Below are 13,245 nucleotides of genomic sequence, written 5' to 3'. Positions count from 1 at the left end.
AGGAACTATGAAAAACCTTTGGGAAGCTCATGGGGTAAATCACTTGGTTGCCACTCCTTACCATCATCAAACAAATGGCATGGTGGAGAAGTTTAATGGAACTTTGGGGGCCATGATACGTAAATTCGTAAATGAGCACTCCAATGATTGGGACCTAGTGTTGCAGCAGTTGCTCTTTGCCTACAGAGCTGTACCATATCCCAGTTTAGGGTTTTCCCCATTTGAACTTGTATATGGCCGTGAGGTTAAGGGGCCATTGCAGTTGGTGAAGCAGCAATGGGAGGGATTTACACCTTCTCCAGGAACTAACATTCTGGACTTTGTAACCAACCTACAGAACACCCTCCGAACCTCTTTAGCCCTTGCTAGAGAAAACTTACAGGATGCTCAAAAAGAACAAAAAGCCTGGTATGATAAACATGCCAGAGAGCGTTCCTTCAAAGTAGGAGACCAGGTCATGGTCTTAAGGGCGCTCCAGGCCCATAAAATGGAAGCATCGTGGGAAGGGCCATTCACGGTCCAGGAGCGCCTGGGAGCTGTTAATTATCTCATAGCATTCCCCACCTCCAACCGAAAGCCTAAGGTGTACCATGTTAATTCTTTAAAGCCCTTTTATTCCAGAGAATTAAAGGTTTGTCAGTTTACAGCCCAGGGAGGAGACGACGCTGAGTGGCCTGAAGGTGTTTACTACGAAGGGAAATGTGCTGGTGGTGTGGAAGAGGTGAACCTCTCCATGACCCTTGGGCGTATGCAGCGACAGCAGATCCAGGAGCTGTGCACTAGCTACGCGCCAACGTTCTCAGCCACCCCAGGACTGACTGAACGGGCATACCACTCCATTGACACAGGTAATGCTCACCCAATTAGGGTCCAACCTTACCGGGTGTCTCCTCAAGCTAAAACTGCTATAGAACGGGAGATCCAGGATATGTTACAGATGGGGGTAATCCGCCCCTCTGAAAGTGCATGGGCATCTCCAGTGGTTCTAGTTCCCAAACCAGATGGGGAAATACGTTTTTGCGTGGACTACCGTAAGCTAAATGCTGTAACTCGCCCAGACAACTATCCCATGCCACGCACAGATGAACTATTAGAGAAACTGGGACGGGCCCAGTTCATCTCTACCTTGGACTTAACCAAGGGGTACTGGCAGGTACCGCTAGACGAATCTGCCAAGGAAAGGTCAGCCTTCATCACACATCTCGGGCTGTATGAATTTAATGTACTCCCTTTCGGGCTGCGAAATGCACCCGCCACTTTCCAAAGACTTGTAGATGGTCTCCTAGCGGGATTAGGAGAATATGCAGTCGCCTACCTTGACGACGTGGCCATATTTTCGGATTCCTGGGCAGACCACCTGGAACATCTACAAAAAGTCCTTGAGCGCATAAGGGAGGCAGGACTAACTGTTAAGGCTAAGAAGTGTCAAATAGGCCTAAACAGAGTGACTTACCTTGGACACCAGGTGGGTCAAGGAACTATCAGCCCCCTACAGGCCAAAGTGGATGCTATCCAAAAGTGGCCTGTCCCAAAGTCAAAGAAACAGGTTCAATCCTTCTTAGGCTTGGCCGGTTATTACAGACGATTTGTACCGCACTACAGCCAAATCGCTGCCCCACTGACAGACCTAACCAAAAAGAAACAGCCAAATGCTGTTCAGTGGACCGGAAAGTGTCAGAAGGCCTTTAACAAGCTTAAAGCGACACTCATGTCTGACCCTGTACTAAGGGCCCCAGACTTTGACAAACCGTTCCTAGTAACCACAGATGCATCCGAGCGTGGTTTGGGAGCAGTTTTAATGCAGAAAGGACCTGATCAAGAATTCCACCCTGTAGTGTTTCTCAGCAAAAAACTGTCTGAGAGGGAAAGCAACTGGTCAGTCACTGAAAAAGAATGTTATGCCATTGTCTACGCTCTGGAAAAGCTACGCCCATATGTTTGGGGACGGCGTTTCCACCTGCAAACCGACCATGCTGCACTAAAGTGGCTTCACACCGTCAAAGAAACTAACAAAAAACTTCTTCGGTGGAGTTTAGCTCTCCAAGATTTTGATTTTGACATCCAACACATCTCAGGAGCTTCTAACAAAGTGGCTGATGCACTCTCCCGTGAAAGTTTCCCAGAATCAACTGGTTAAAATCGTCCTTGAGATGTGGAAAATATTGTTAGTCTTTATGTACTTGGTAGTATATTTACAGATGCATGTGTCTTATTAACTCTGTTTTTCCTAGAGCTCCAGGAAGAAATCCCAGCCAGTGTTTCACCCTAGCTGAGATTTGGGGGGCGTGTCATAAATATAAAGGGAAGGGTAAACCCCTTTGAAATCCCTCCTGGCCAGGGGAAAGCTCCTCTCACCTGTAAAGGGTTAAGAAGCTAAAGGTAACCTCGCTGGCACCTGACCAAAATGACCAATGAGGAGACAAGATACTTTCAAAAGCTGGGAGGAGGGAGAGGAACAAAGGGTTTGGGTCTCTCTGTGTGCTGCTCTTGCCAGAGACAGAACAGGAATGGAGTCTTAGAACTTTTAGTAAGTAATCTAGCTAGGTATGTGTTAGATTATGATTTCTTTAAATGGCTGAGAAAAGAATTGTGCTGAATAGAATAACTATTTCTGTCTGTGTATCTTTTTTGTAACTTAAGGTTTTGCCTAGAGGGGTTCTCTATGTTTTTGAATCTAATTACCCTGTAAGATATCTACCATCCTGATTTTACAGGGGGGATTTCTTTATTTCTATTTACTGCTATTTTTATTAAAAGTCTTCTTGTAAAACACTGAATGCTTTTTCATTGTTCTCAGATCCAAGGGTTTGGGTCTGTGGTCACCTATGCAAATTGGTGAGGCTTTTTATCCAACATTTCCCAGGAAAGGGGGGGTGCAAGTGTTGGGAGGATTGTTCATTGTTCTTAAGATCCAAGGGTCTGGGTCTGTAGTCACCTAGGCAAATTGGTGAGGCTTTTTACCAAACCTTGTCCAGGAAGTGGGGTGCAAGGTTTTGGGAAGTATTTTGGGGGGACAGACGCGTCCAAACAGCTCTTCCCCAGTAACCAGTAATTGTTTGGTGGTGGTAGCGGCCATTCCAAGGATAACGGGTGTAATATTTTGTACCTTGGGGAAGTTTTGACCTAAGCTGGTAAAGATAAGCTTAGGAGGTTTTTCATGCAGGTCCCCACATCTGTACCCTAGAGTTCAGAGTGGGGGAGGAACCTTGACAGGTGTCATAATAAAATTGGTGATCTGGATTGAAAGTTGGCAAATTAGCAGGGAATTTAGGGTCACAATAAATGGAATCTGACCCTTTTTGAATGCTGCAAGTGAGTTTTCACAGTGCCAGTTCTATTTAACTTTTATCTAAATGATTCAGAAATGGGAATGATGTATGGTGTCCAAATTTGCAGGTGATCTGCTAAAGTGCAAAAGGAATTAAGCACTATGGAATTTGATTGTAATAAGTGCAAGGTAATAAGTGCTTCTGAAGGGAGAAATGTTAGCAAAAAATACCTTAAATAATATATTAATGGAAGCTGAGGTGGGGAGAGGCTGTAGTAATGGTATGCAGTAGTTTGAAGGTAGAGACTCAATATGTGGGATCAGCAGCAAGAAAGGCTAATAAGGTTCCATGGTGTATAAACGGGGATTAGGTATAAATCAAGAGAGATAATAGTTCTACTCTGTAAAACCCTTGTAAGACTACACTTGGAATACTGTGTCCAATACTGGGCTTTGAATTTTAAAAAAGGTTATTCTTGGGAAGGTGCACAAGAAGTCAAGAAGTCTTTTTTGGGGATTAGGAGTTCTGTTTTGCGAGAGAAGGCTTTAAGAGTGGAACATGGTTAGCCTTGAAAAAAGGAAGAGTGAGAGGAGAGTTTATTAGAGTAAGTATTTAAAGGGTTCCTGCTGACTGAGACCTTGAGGAAAGACCTGTATAGATTACAGAAGGATGGCATAGTGAGAGGTCTCACTCTAAATTTTGTTAAGGATAAGTATAAGAGGGAGCGGGGGGGAGAGATGTTGTTTCCTGAAGACAGCAAGTAGGCCATGGATACTACTGAGAGAAGTGGGTGAAGCAAGTGGTATTGACAACATTTAAGAGAAGCACAGATCTTTATCTGGGGGGTGGGAGGGGTTGATTTCAATGGACTTAGAACCAGCCTGTACTCTCCAAGAGTAATGGCAATGGCAAAGCTCCTATTGACTTCAATGGGACCAGGATTGGCACCTTAAGTGAATTATGGGATGTTCCTGCTGCAAAGCAGACTTCTTTTTTCTCTATTGAAGTCAGGGAATATATTGGTGAACCAAAGGGAGAAGGGTCTGCTACTTGACTGTTGTGATTCTAGACTTTCTGTCCTAAGTCACTGAAAATATTTATCAGCAGAAATATGCAAAGCCAAAATTTGAACCCAACAGAAAAGGTACTTTCAGACAGAGGGGAGTCAGTTATGTAGGAAGACAAAACCCAATGCCAAAGAGGAGAATTGCTGTAATCTACTGGTAGTTTGGCTAATAATGATACTGTGCATATGTAATATATACCCGATATTCTGGTAGGAATGAGTTCTTTCATATGTTATGCATATAAGTTTGTCTAAAGCAGCTAGTGATCTAGGACATGTAAGATAAATATAATTGGAGATTTGTGTCCTGAAGCAATAATGACTTTCAGTTAGCAATACCTTTTAATCTCATGTATTAATGGGTCCATTTACCTAATGACTTTTAAAAAAAAGATTTCTGGAAGCATTTCCATAAATGATGTTTCAGCACAGGAAAATGAGAATTGACTGCTGTTTCCTTTCTGGAAGAAGGAAGTGATTGCAGGGGTCGACATTTAAAAAAATATACATCAACATTCACTACCGTTTAGTAACATCTGAGATGGCACGGTCTCCCTTTTAGCTGAGCATGTGAAATAATTGTGTGGAATCTCTTGGCAAATGTGGACTTACTAATGGTGGGCACTGTATTCCTAGAAAATGTACCACATAGTTCTGTATCCCAGAATTCCATTGCTCATATCTACCGAGATCTGATGGTGCGGGGGGCGGGATGGGCTGTTCAGATTATTTTTACATATGAATTTAAGTGGTTACGGTTAAACAGAAATAATAATGGAAAAGGTTAATATAATTTTCTTATTCTTGTAATGTATTATGGTTAGTGGGACTGAGAGATATGATCTCTATTTAAAACTGGCTCATGGCCATAGGAACTTGTGTTAAGGTAGGATATTGGGTTTCTTTTCACTCACCGCTCAGGATATGTGGTGGGTAAGATTTGTTCTAAATTTCTCATTTTCTGTAAATCAGTATTTCACCAGTCTGAAAAAATTGATTTATTAGTCTGTATGAAAAAACATGTAATCACTATATCCCTAATGTTTCACTATGCATACAGGAAATGTTCATTGACTTGGGGTGACAGGGTGTCCTAGTGGCTAGAACACTGGACTGGAACTCGAGACCTAGATTCTATTTCCACCTCTGCCATTGGCCGGCTGGGTGACCTTGGGCAAGTCACCCCCTTGTGCCTCAGTTTTCCCTGGGGAATATGGGAATAATGATACTTATCTCCTTTGTAAAGTGATGAGCCATGTCCTGATGAAAAAGTGCTATGTAAATAAGAAGTAGGCATTATTATTATAGACTTCAGTAGGAGTCTTACTTGTTTTTGAGCTGTAGGATCTGCCCCTAAAGTCCCAACAATTTTACAATAATTACATGATATATATCAGGTTTTTTTTAAAATGTGTAACCTGGTGCTTCTTTGTTTCTTTTTAGATGAGCTTACAAATTCATCAGAAACCAGATTGTCTTTAGAAGATCTCTTCAAAAAAGAGTTCATAGTTCATAATCCAGAAGCCAAATGGATTAATGGTATGTGTATATATTATCAAGCAGTTTGAATGCAGATAGAAGCATTTTTATGATGAATCGAGACACTGTCATTAGTGAAGCCATGAAAAAGTCATAAACCACCATTGGTTCATTAGAAGTTTTGATGTGTTTGCAATATGTTACTGATTTTTAATATATACTCTATATAAATATCTGTTAACCTAGGTATTGTGTTAATGTTACATATGGAATTTGATCCAGATCACCTCGGTCATATTGCATGGCATTTTTTAATTGTACCAGCAGTTCCAAATCACTTGTGAGAACCTTTATGAATATGTAGGATTTCTTGATCAGATACAATGTTTCACATTCTTTCGGTTAGCAAGAAATTTTCAAATAACACTGTGTCCTTCCCCGTCTTTGTGTCATCATAATTGTGTAGCAGTCAAGGTGTTATAATCAGAGGAATAACAATAGGCTTTGTGCAAAATAAAGTATTTGAAGAAGAGTTATGAAAATAGGAAGTCTTATGTGGCTGCAGAGTTTATAAATTAAGTGTAATCAGAATGATTTATCCTTCACGTTGAAAAGATAGATATTTAAAGATACCAAAGCTGGCTTCCATGACGGAATCAGTAAGAATTAGAAACACCGATTGTCCAGTAAAAGGGCACAAATGGAATTAACTTTGACAACCTTCTCTGGAGACTGAAATGGAGTTGCATCTCCCAAGTGGAAGTTCCTAGGTGTGTTTTGCTTCAGGCAAGGGAATAGATGGGGAGAGTGGGCTCTTTCATGAAGTGAAGCATGCATTCCATCTTTGAGGAACCAACCCTTGGCCCTAGTCCTGCCTTCCCCCTGCCCTTCCATTTATGGGGAGGTTGGCCTACACAGTAGCACTAACCTGCAGCAACTGTGTTCATGGGAATGCCAGGATTCCCAGTGCATCTGTTCCCTGAATAGGTGTGCAAGAGAGAAGAAGGAGCCTTGCTTTGTCTAGTCCTCCACCCTGCTTTGCCATGTTTGTTGCAATTCCAATTACCTTACTCTATGATTAAATTAATCTTCTCTATAGAATATTGATTAAGTCCTTCTCCTGTGCGTAAAACTGAATAACTCTCTCATTCACGGTAAACACATGGTGTGAGCAGCCTGCACACGAGAGCAGCTAATTAAGAAAATATATTTTTGAGTGAAAATTATATTGCATTGAACCAGAGATGTAGAGAATACTCAAGGATACAAATACTGCAGGAGTCACAAATAGCATAACAGAGGCAGTGAAGCCTATCTTCAAAAACTGCTCAAGACACTAGCAAAAATCAATGGCTTAATAGAGACAGAGTATTCTCTACTTCTGCTTGTACAAGTAATTGCACGTGCATGTAAATACGCAATTGATTTTGCATGTGGACTTTGTCCTCCTCTTAAAAAAAATTGTATTGGTAACAGCACTGGCCTTTTAAAGTGATTACTTAAGGTAGATAATTATTTATTGGAAGTGAACCTTGGTGCAAGTTTCATTGTTAGTACTATTCCCTTACTACTGAACAGATATTTAATATTACTTGCCTAATTATCTTACTAGGTCTTAATAAATGTGTACAATGTAGCTCTGATATATGAAATATTCATTTTTTTCCTAAAACAAAGGGTAACATAACTTACTAAAGTGGCATGATTGGTTTTGAGTTCTATAAAATATTGTTTATATACAGTACATGCTTGTGTATTGTCATTTTGGGCTCAATTCTGTAGTCCATACTCAAGAATATCTGCCCTAGACTGCAGTGGGGTTTTGCTGAAGAAAAGATTAAAATGATAAATGCTTGCTTAGCGTGCAGGGTTCTTTGGGTAGAACTGCTGCTTCGGAGGTGGGATGCATCTTAAAGAAGCACACTTAATGAAAGCTAGTCTTTAGTATTATCAGAAAATCATGGTTAATCATCTTTTCTGTAATGATATCTTGCAATTTTATAAACTTTTCCATCTACTTAGGCACTTTTTAAGAAAGAAAAGACCTATGTTTTATTAGCACTAGATTTGTATAAATCCCAGAAATTTGTACAGTAATACAGTGATTCCTCAGAAAAAAAAAAATTCTAACATCCCTAAATTAATATCTGCAGTCTCTTTCATGAGGAAGAAGAGTCTGAGTTTGATCGCATGAGAGAAGGGGGGTTGGATTTGTTTACTTATTGAGTAGGTTCCTAGGGGCTGTTGTCTAAGAAATGTGGGGTTAGTTGCTAGGTTTAATTGATTATTTGTTGTTAGCATTACTTGTTGAAGCACCAATAATTCTTCAGATAAGCTCTTCTTTTTCTATATTTTGTTTTAATAACGAAAATTAAGATATATATTTCATATGCAGAATGAGAGAGACCTAATTAGCTACTCCTTTTCCTCCTGTTTTTTTAAAACACCTATTTTTTAATCCAAGTGCTGATCTCCTCTTTGCATTTTAACACCCAAGTGATGGTCAGTGATATATAGCTTGAGTGTCATCAGTGTATTGTTGCAGTAAGGCTTTTGTCATCTCCTAGATACTGAGGACCAGGGTGGGCAGGATAAGTCTGTGTTAGAGGTCCTATTCAGGAAAAACGATTGTTTGTACTATCATGTTGAACAATTTAAGGGCTAGATCTTGTGCCTGGATCCATTTTCCATAACATCATTATAGTGGTATCATAGTTAAGATTCCATCACAACTTCTGTTTAATGGCTGACATTTCTAAGTCCTCTAAAATTAACATGCTTAGAAAATTCCTTTCAAATCTAGTATGCCTCAGAAAGGGCTAGTATAGGGATAGGGACCCAAATTTGGGGTCATTTAAGCTAGGGTCATGGAGGTATACGCCCTGGGAAAAAATGTCCATCTTTCAACAATTTTCTAGGTGGGATTTTTGTGCAGAGTTTGAGATCAAACTATTGATGTAATGCAGGTCAAAATCATCTCAATCTGTTGAGTTTTACCCAAGGTAGTGCCTGGCATCCACTAAATCTTTGGGAGACCCAAACTGAGTATGGTATTTAAGAAAATGTACTTTTTTAATGGTGCACATGTGCCAATACTGGGGAAAAAATGGCTGGAGGATTTCCATTCCACCATTTCATATGCTTTAAAGCTCAACTCTTTCTGAAGTGCTCTAAAATCCAAATGGTTGCTCTGCCGCATAGGATCTGGGACCTTGTTCCTCTGGAGTGTCTGAGACACGCTCACGCCACCTGTGTGTGTGCCAGGACCTGGAAGGCCTTTGCTCATCTACAGGGGTTGGACTCCCACTTCTTATCTGCCTTCATGTGACCTGCATTTGGGGGTAAGGGGCTTGTGGCCTTCCTGTCCCCATGTGAGCCAGGATCTGGGGAAATTCTTTTTCTTTGGGTGGGGAACTTAGAACTGGCATACTTCATATATATCACAGGCTCTAAAGCACTCAGGAGTGGAATGGTAACATACGCTTTGGGCTTGTCTAGACTTAAAACGCTGCCATGGCAGTGCTGCAGCTGCACTGCTGTAGTGTTTCAGTGTCAAGGCTGCCTACGCCAAGGGGAGAGGTTCTCCTATCAGTGTGGGTAACCCACCTCTCTGAAAGGCAAGCTGGCTCCTCAGCACAATTTTTAACTACATCACTCAGGGGTGTGGATTTTTCAAATTGCTGAGCAATGTAACTGGGCAAAAAAAAACAAAAAAACAGGAGTTTTTTGTGCTACCTTAGAGACTAACAAATTTATTAGAGCCTAAGCTTTCGTGGGCTACAGCCCACTTCATCGGATGCATAGAATGGAACATATAGTAAGAAGATTATCTATACACACATACAGAGAAGGTGGAAGTTGCCATGCAAACTGTAAGAGGCTAATTAGTTAAGATGAGCTATTATCAGCAGGACAAAAAAAATTTTGTAGTGATAACTGGGTTGACCTAATTTTCTAGTGTTGAACAGCTCAGAGATGAATGGAGCAGTTAATATGTCTCAGACCATTTGTTTAAGGTTATATTCACCTCCATGGGGTGTTTTCATTTGGCTGAGGACATCCCATTGAGATGAATGGGCCACTTCACACCTTTCAGAACCTCCTATGCTGCAGATGGTTGTGTAGAGGAGCCTTTCCCTTCATCCTTCCTCTATCCTTCCTGTTTAAAGGATGACCCTTCCAGGGGCTGGTCTGTACTGGGAAGTTATGTTGGCATAGCTACATCTGTCAGGGGTGTGAAAAATCCACTCCCCTATGCTGAACTAACCCCTGTTGACCTAGCTGCTGTCTGTGAGGGAACTGGATTACCTGTACCAATGAGAGAAACCCTCCTGTTGGCATAGGTGGTGTCTACACTGAAGCACTATAGTGGTGCAGCTCTGCTGCTGTAGCATTTTAAGTGTAGGCATACTGTCACCAGTCCTTAATGTGGTCTTTTGAGTGGTCTCTGCTTTCCCAAGTGGCTTTCTTTGGCTAGTCCCTGGTCAGGACCGTTCTTGGCCCCTGGCCTCCAAGGAGGCCTAGCAGTCTGCTTCAGTCTCTTTGGCTGTGTTCCTGGAGGCAGGGGTGTTACCCCTTCACTGTCTTGGGCCTTTCTGCCTGCCCTTCCTTCTCTGAGCTCTCTTCTTTTATAGAAAATCTTGTTTCCCCTTATTGGTTCCAGTGGTGGGTGCCTGCCTCCGACTGGCAGTTCTGACAGCTGCCTGGGGATGTGGTCACACTGCTTGCCTGTAGGCAGGAGTGGCTCCCCTCCCACTTCTGCCTCTGCTCAGTAAGGGGTTTGTAGAGCCCAATTATACATATACTTGCATGGCTTTTCTTGAAATGTGCTATGCCTTGTGGGAGTTCAGAGTAGGATTGGTGAACCAAATTTGGGGTCATTTAAGCCAGGGCTTCCAGAGCTATGATTCCTGAACAAAATACCTGTTTTTCAAAAATTTTCTAATTGGCTTTTTTTGTTTGGTTGGTTTTTTTGTTGCGCAGAGCTTGGGATCAAACTGTTGCTGTGATGTGAGTCAAAATGGTCTCAAACACTCGTCATTTTTTATCCAATGTAGTGCATGGCACCTACTGACTCTTCAGAGACCCAAATTGTAAATGGTATTAGGAACATGTTCACTTTTTTGCTTGTATGGATGTGCAGTCTGGATGGATTACAGTGTGTGTGTGTGTGTGGACCAGTAAAGAATAAACCATGAGAGGGTTTCTGTGCAGCCACTTTATGCTGCCTGGGAAGTTTGAGCAAATGTGCAGATGCCATTGCCCTGGCGAACACCTCTTCTTTGTTTGCTTTGTCCAAACCTTTGTACATCTGTATAACAAAAACTGAATAACTCATGTTGCTTGCTACAAGTTGTCACTATTGTAAAATAAAGTGTTTTTATTTTGTGGGGAGGTTTACGGTGAACACAGCGGAATGGTGAGCAGCTGTTCTAACCAAAAATTTTCTTATATTGGGTAGGAAGGAGCCCACGACAGAGGATTTTGTCTCTGTGTGGAGGGGAGGCATAGAGGACCAGGGAAAGGGATTTTGCTTGGAAATGAAGACAGGTGATAGGAAAGATTTGGATTGGTTGTTTGAGAAAACCTGTATTTTACTAGCTGTGGGGTGGGTGAGATAGTGTGTGGGCACTTCCTGATCTCAGGGCATATTAATGTGGTGTTTCCAAAGACATGTAGCATGGAGGCTTGGAACTGACTGCGGAGGTACCTTGTCCACTGAGGGAAAATAAATGTGTGTGCTGCCAGGATTGCCAGCGTGTGGATTCTGGGTGATTCCTGGATAATGAAGTTACAGAAGTTTTGTGGGACAGCAAGGAGTACACCATGGCATGGGATTGCTGACAACAGGCTGATTTGGGTGGAGAGAGGTGGCCTGCATTGGCATCATGTTTTGCCACTATGTCTCATCTAAGTGTTAACTTAAGAGGTTGTGATCTACCAGGCACTGTGGTGATTCACTTGGGGAGAAATGGTCTGGGCCTTTTTCCTGATACACACCTCATACAATGCATAAGAGAAGATTTGGATCAAATCAGAGATTTGTGTCCAGCAGTTGTGATAGTTTTGAGAGCCCTGCACGGATACAAAATTTGTATCCAAATCCAATCCGCAATCTTCCTTGAAAGAATACTACATGTGTACATTTTAAGAACCACTTCAGTCTTTTACAATGCCCTTACACTTACAGAGTTTCATCTCACTTTCACTTAACTATCATTTAAAGCATTACAATTCTTTCTTCTTCAACCTGCTGATAATATCCTTTGTAATAAAAGCCCTATGTCCTGCTAATGACATAACCCATACAATCAGAGAAATGATGCATACTGTATTCTGGAGGTACTCATGCACCTCTTCCCTTTCATCACACACATCAGAGGGTGCAAAACATAGATCTCGTATCACAGCTCTGTCGCACACCACAAAGTAATCCACAGATGTCGCAAGTGCACCTCAACCATGCAGAGCTAACTACTGCTTCCACCATTCAGTACAGCTACACCTGATATTAACCACACTCACTTTACCTGGAGTGCACGCGGATAATAAATGCTTAAGCTGCTCTCATATCCCAGTTTGCTACTGACAGTACCATTTGTAATAAAGTCCCTGTGCCCTGCTAATTGCATAACATACACAATTCTGCATTTAAGTGATTCATACTGGATCCTAAAGGTACACATGCAGCTCTTCCCTTTGCTCACACCAGAGGTGAAAGTAAGCTGGTACGGTCCAGCCGGCTTCCCCATGCTGGTGCTTTAAAGTGCCCGGGCCTCCCCGCAGCAGCCGGAGCCCCAGGCTCTTTAAAGCGCTGCGAGAGCCCTGCTGCCACTACCCCAGAGGCTCTGGCGGCAGGGCTCGGGGGGGGGGGGGGGCTTTAAAGGGCCTGGGGCTCCCTGCAGGGGCCTCAACCCCTGACCCTTTAAGTGCCTCCCAAGCGCCGCTGCCGGAGCCCCTGGGGTAGCAGCGGCAGGGCTGCAGCGGTGCTTTAAAGGGCCAGGGGTTGATTTAAAGGGCCCGGCTGCCTCTTCTGGTCAAGGCCACGCCCCCCTGCTCAGGACTCTAGAGTACCGGTAAGTCCTTTTAAGTTACTTTCACCCCGGCTCTCACACATTGCAGTGTGCAAAAGATAGATTTTACCATATTGTAATCTCAGCTCTTTCACCCACCTCAAAGTAATCTACACATGTCCTCATAACACAAGCCCACCTTTACCAAGAAAGCCTAGCTACTGCCTCCACTATTTAGTGTAGGTACACCTAACACACTCACTGCACTTGGAGTTTGTGCAAATAATTCCCTTGGCTATTGCCAACTCCAGGGGAACAAGAAGGAAAGTGGCATGACAACTTTATTTTTTTTGGTCCTGTGTGTGTGAAAGTGAATTGATTGTAAAAGGAGGTGAAGAGCTGGTACTCTTCAGCAACT

General features: G+C 42.4%; 1 protein-coding gene across 2 annotated transcripts in view; it reads left to right on the top strand.

Moving 5' to 3' along the window:
* DPP10 (dipeptidyl peptidase like 10) overlaps positions 1-13,245 on the top strand; it is an 867,655-nt gene that overhangs the window by 535,000 nt on the left and 319,410 nt on the right. For both annotated transcript variants that reach the window (XM_048869243.2, XM_048869242.2), the window contains exon 3: positions 5,779-5,874. In XM_048869243.2, the coding sequence (XP_048725200.2) occupies positions 5,779-5,874 (96 nt within the window). The remainder of the gene's footprint in view (positions 1-5,778; positions 5,875-13,245) is intronic.

Source organism: Caretta caretta, chromosome 11 (genome assembly GCF_965140235.1).
Source record: "Caretta caretta isolate rCarCar2 chromosome 11, rCarCar1.hap1, whole genome shotgun sequence".
Classification (NCBI taxonomy): domain Eukaryota; kingdom Metazoa; phylum Chordata; order Testudines; family Cheloniidae; genus Caretta; species Caretta caretta.
This window is presented reverse-complemented; position numbering and strand designations above follow the sequence as displayed.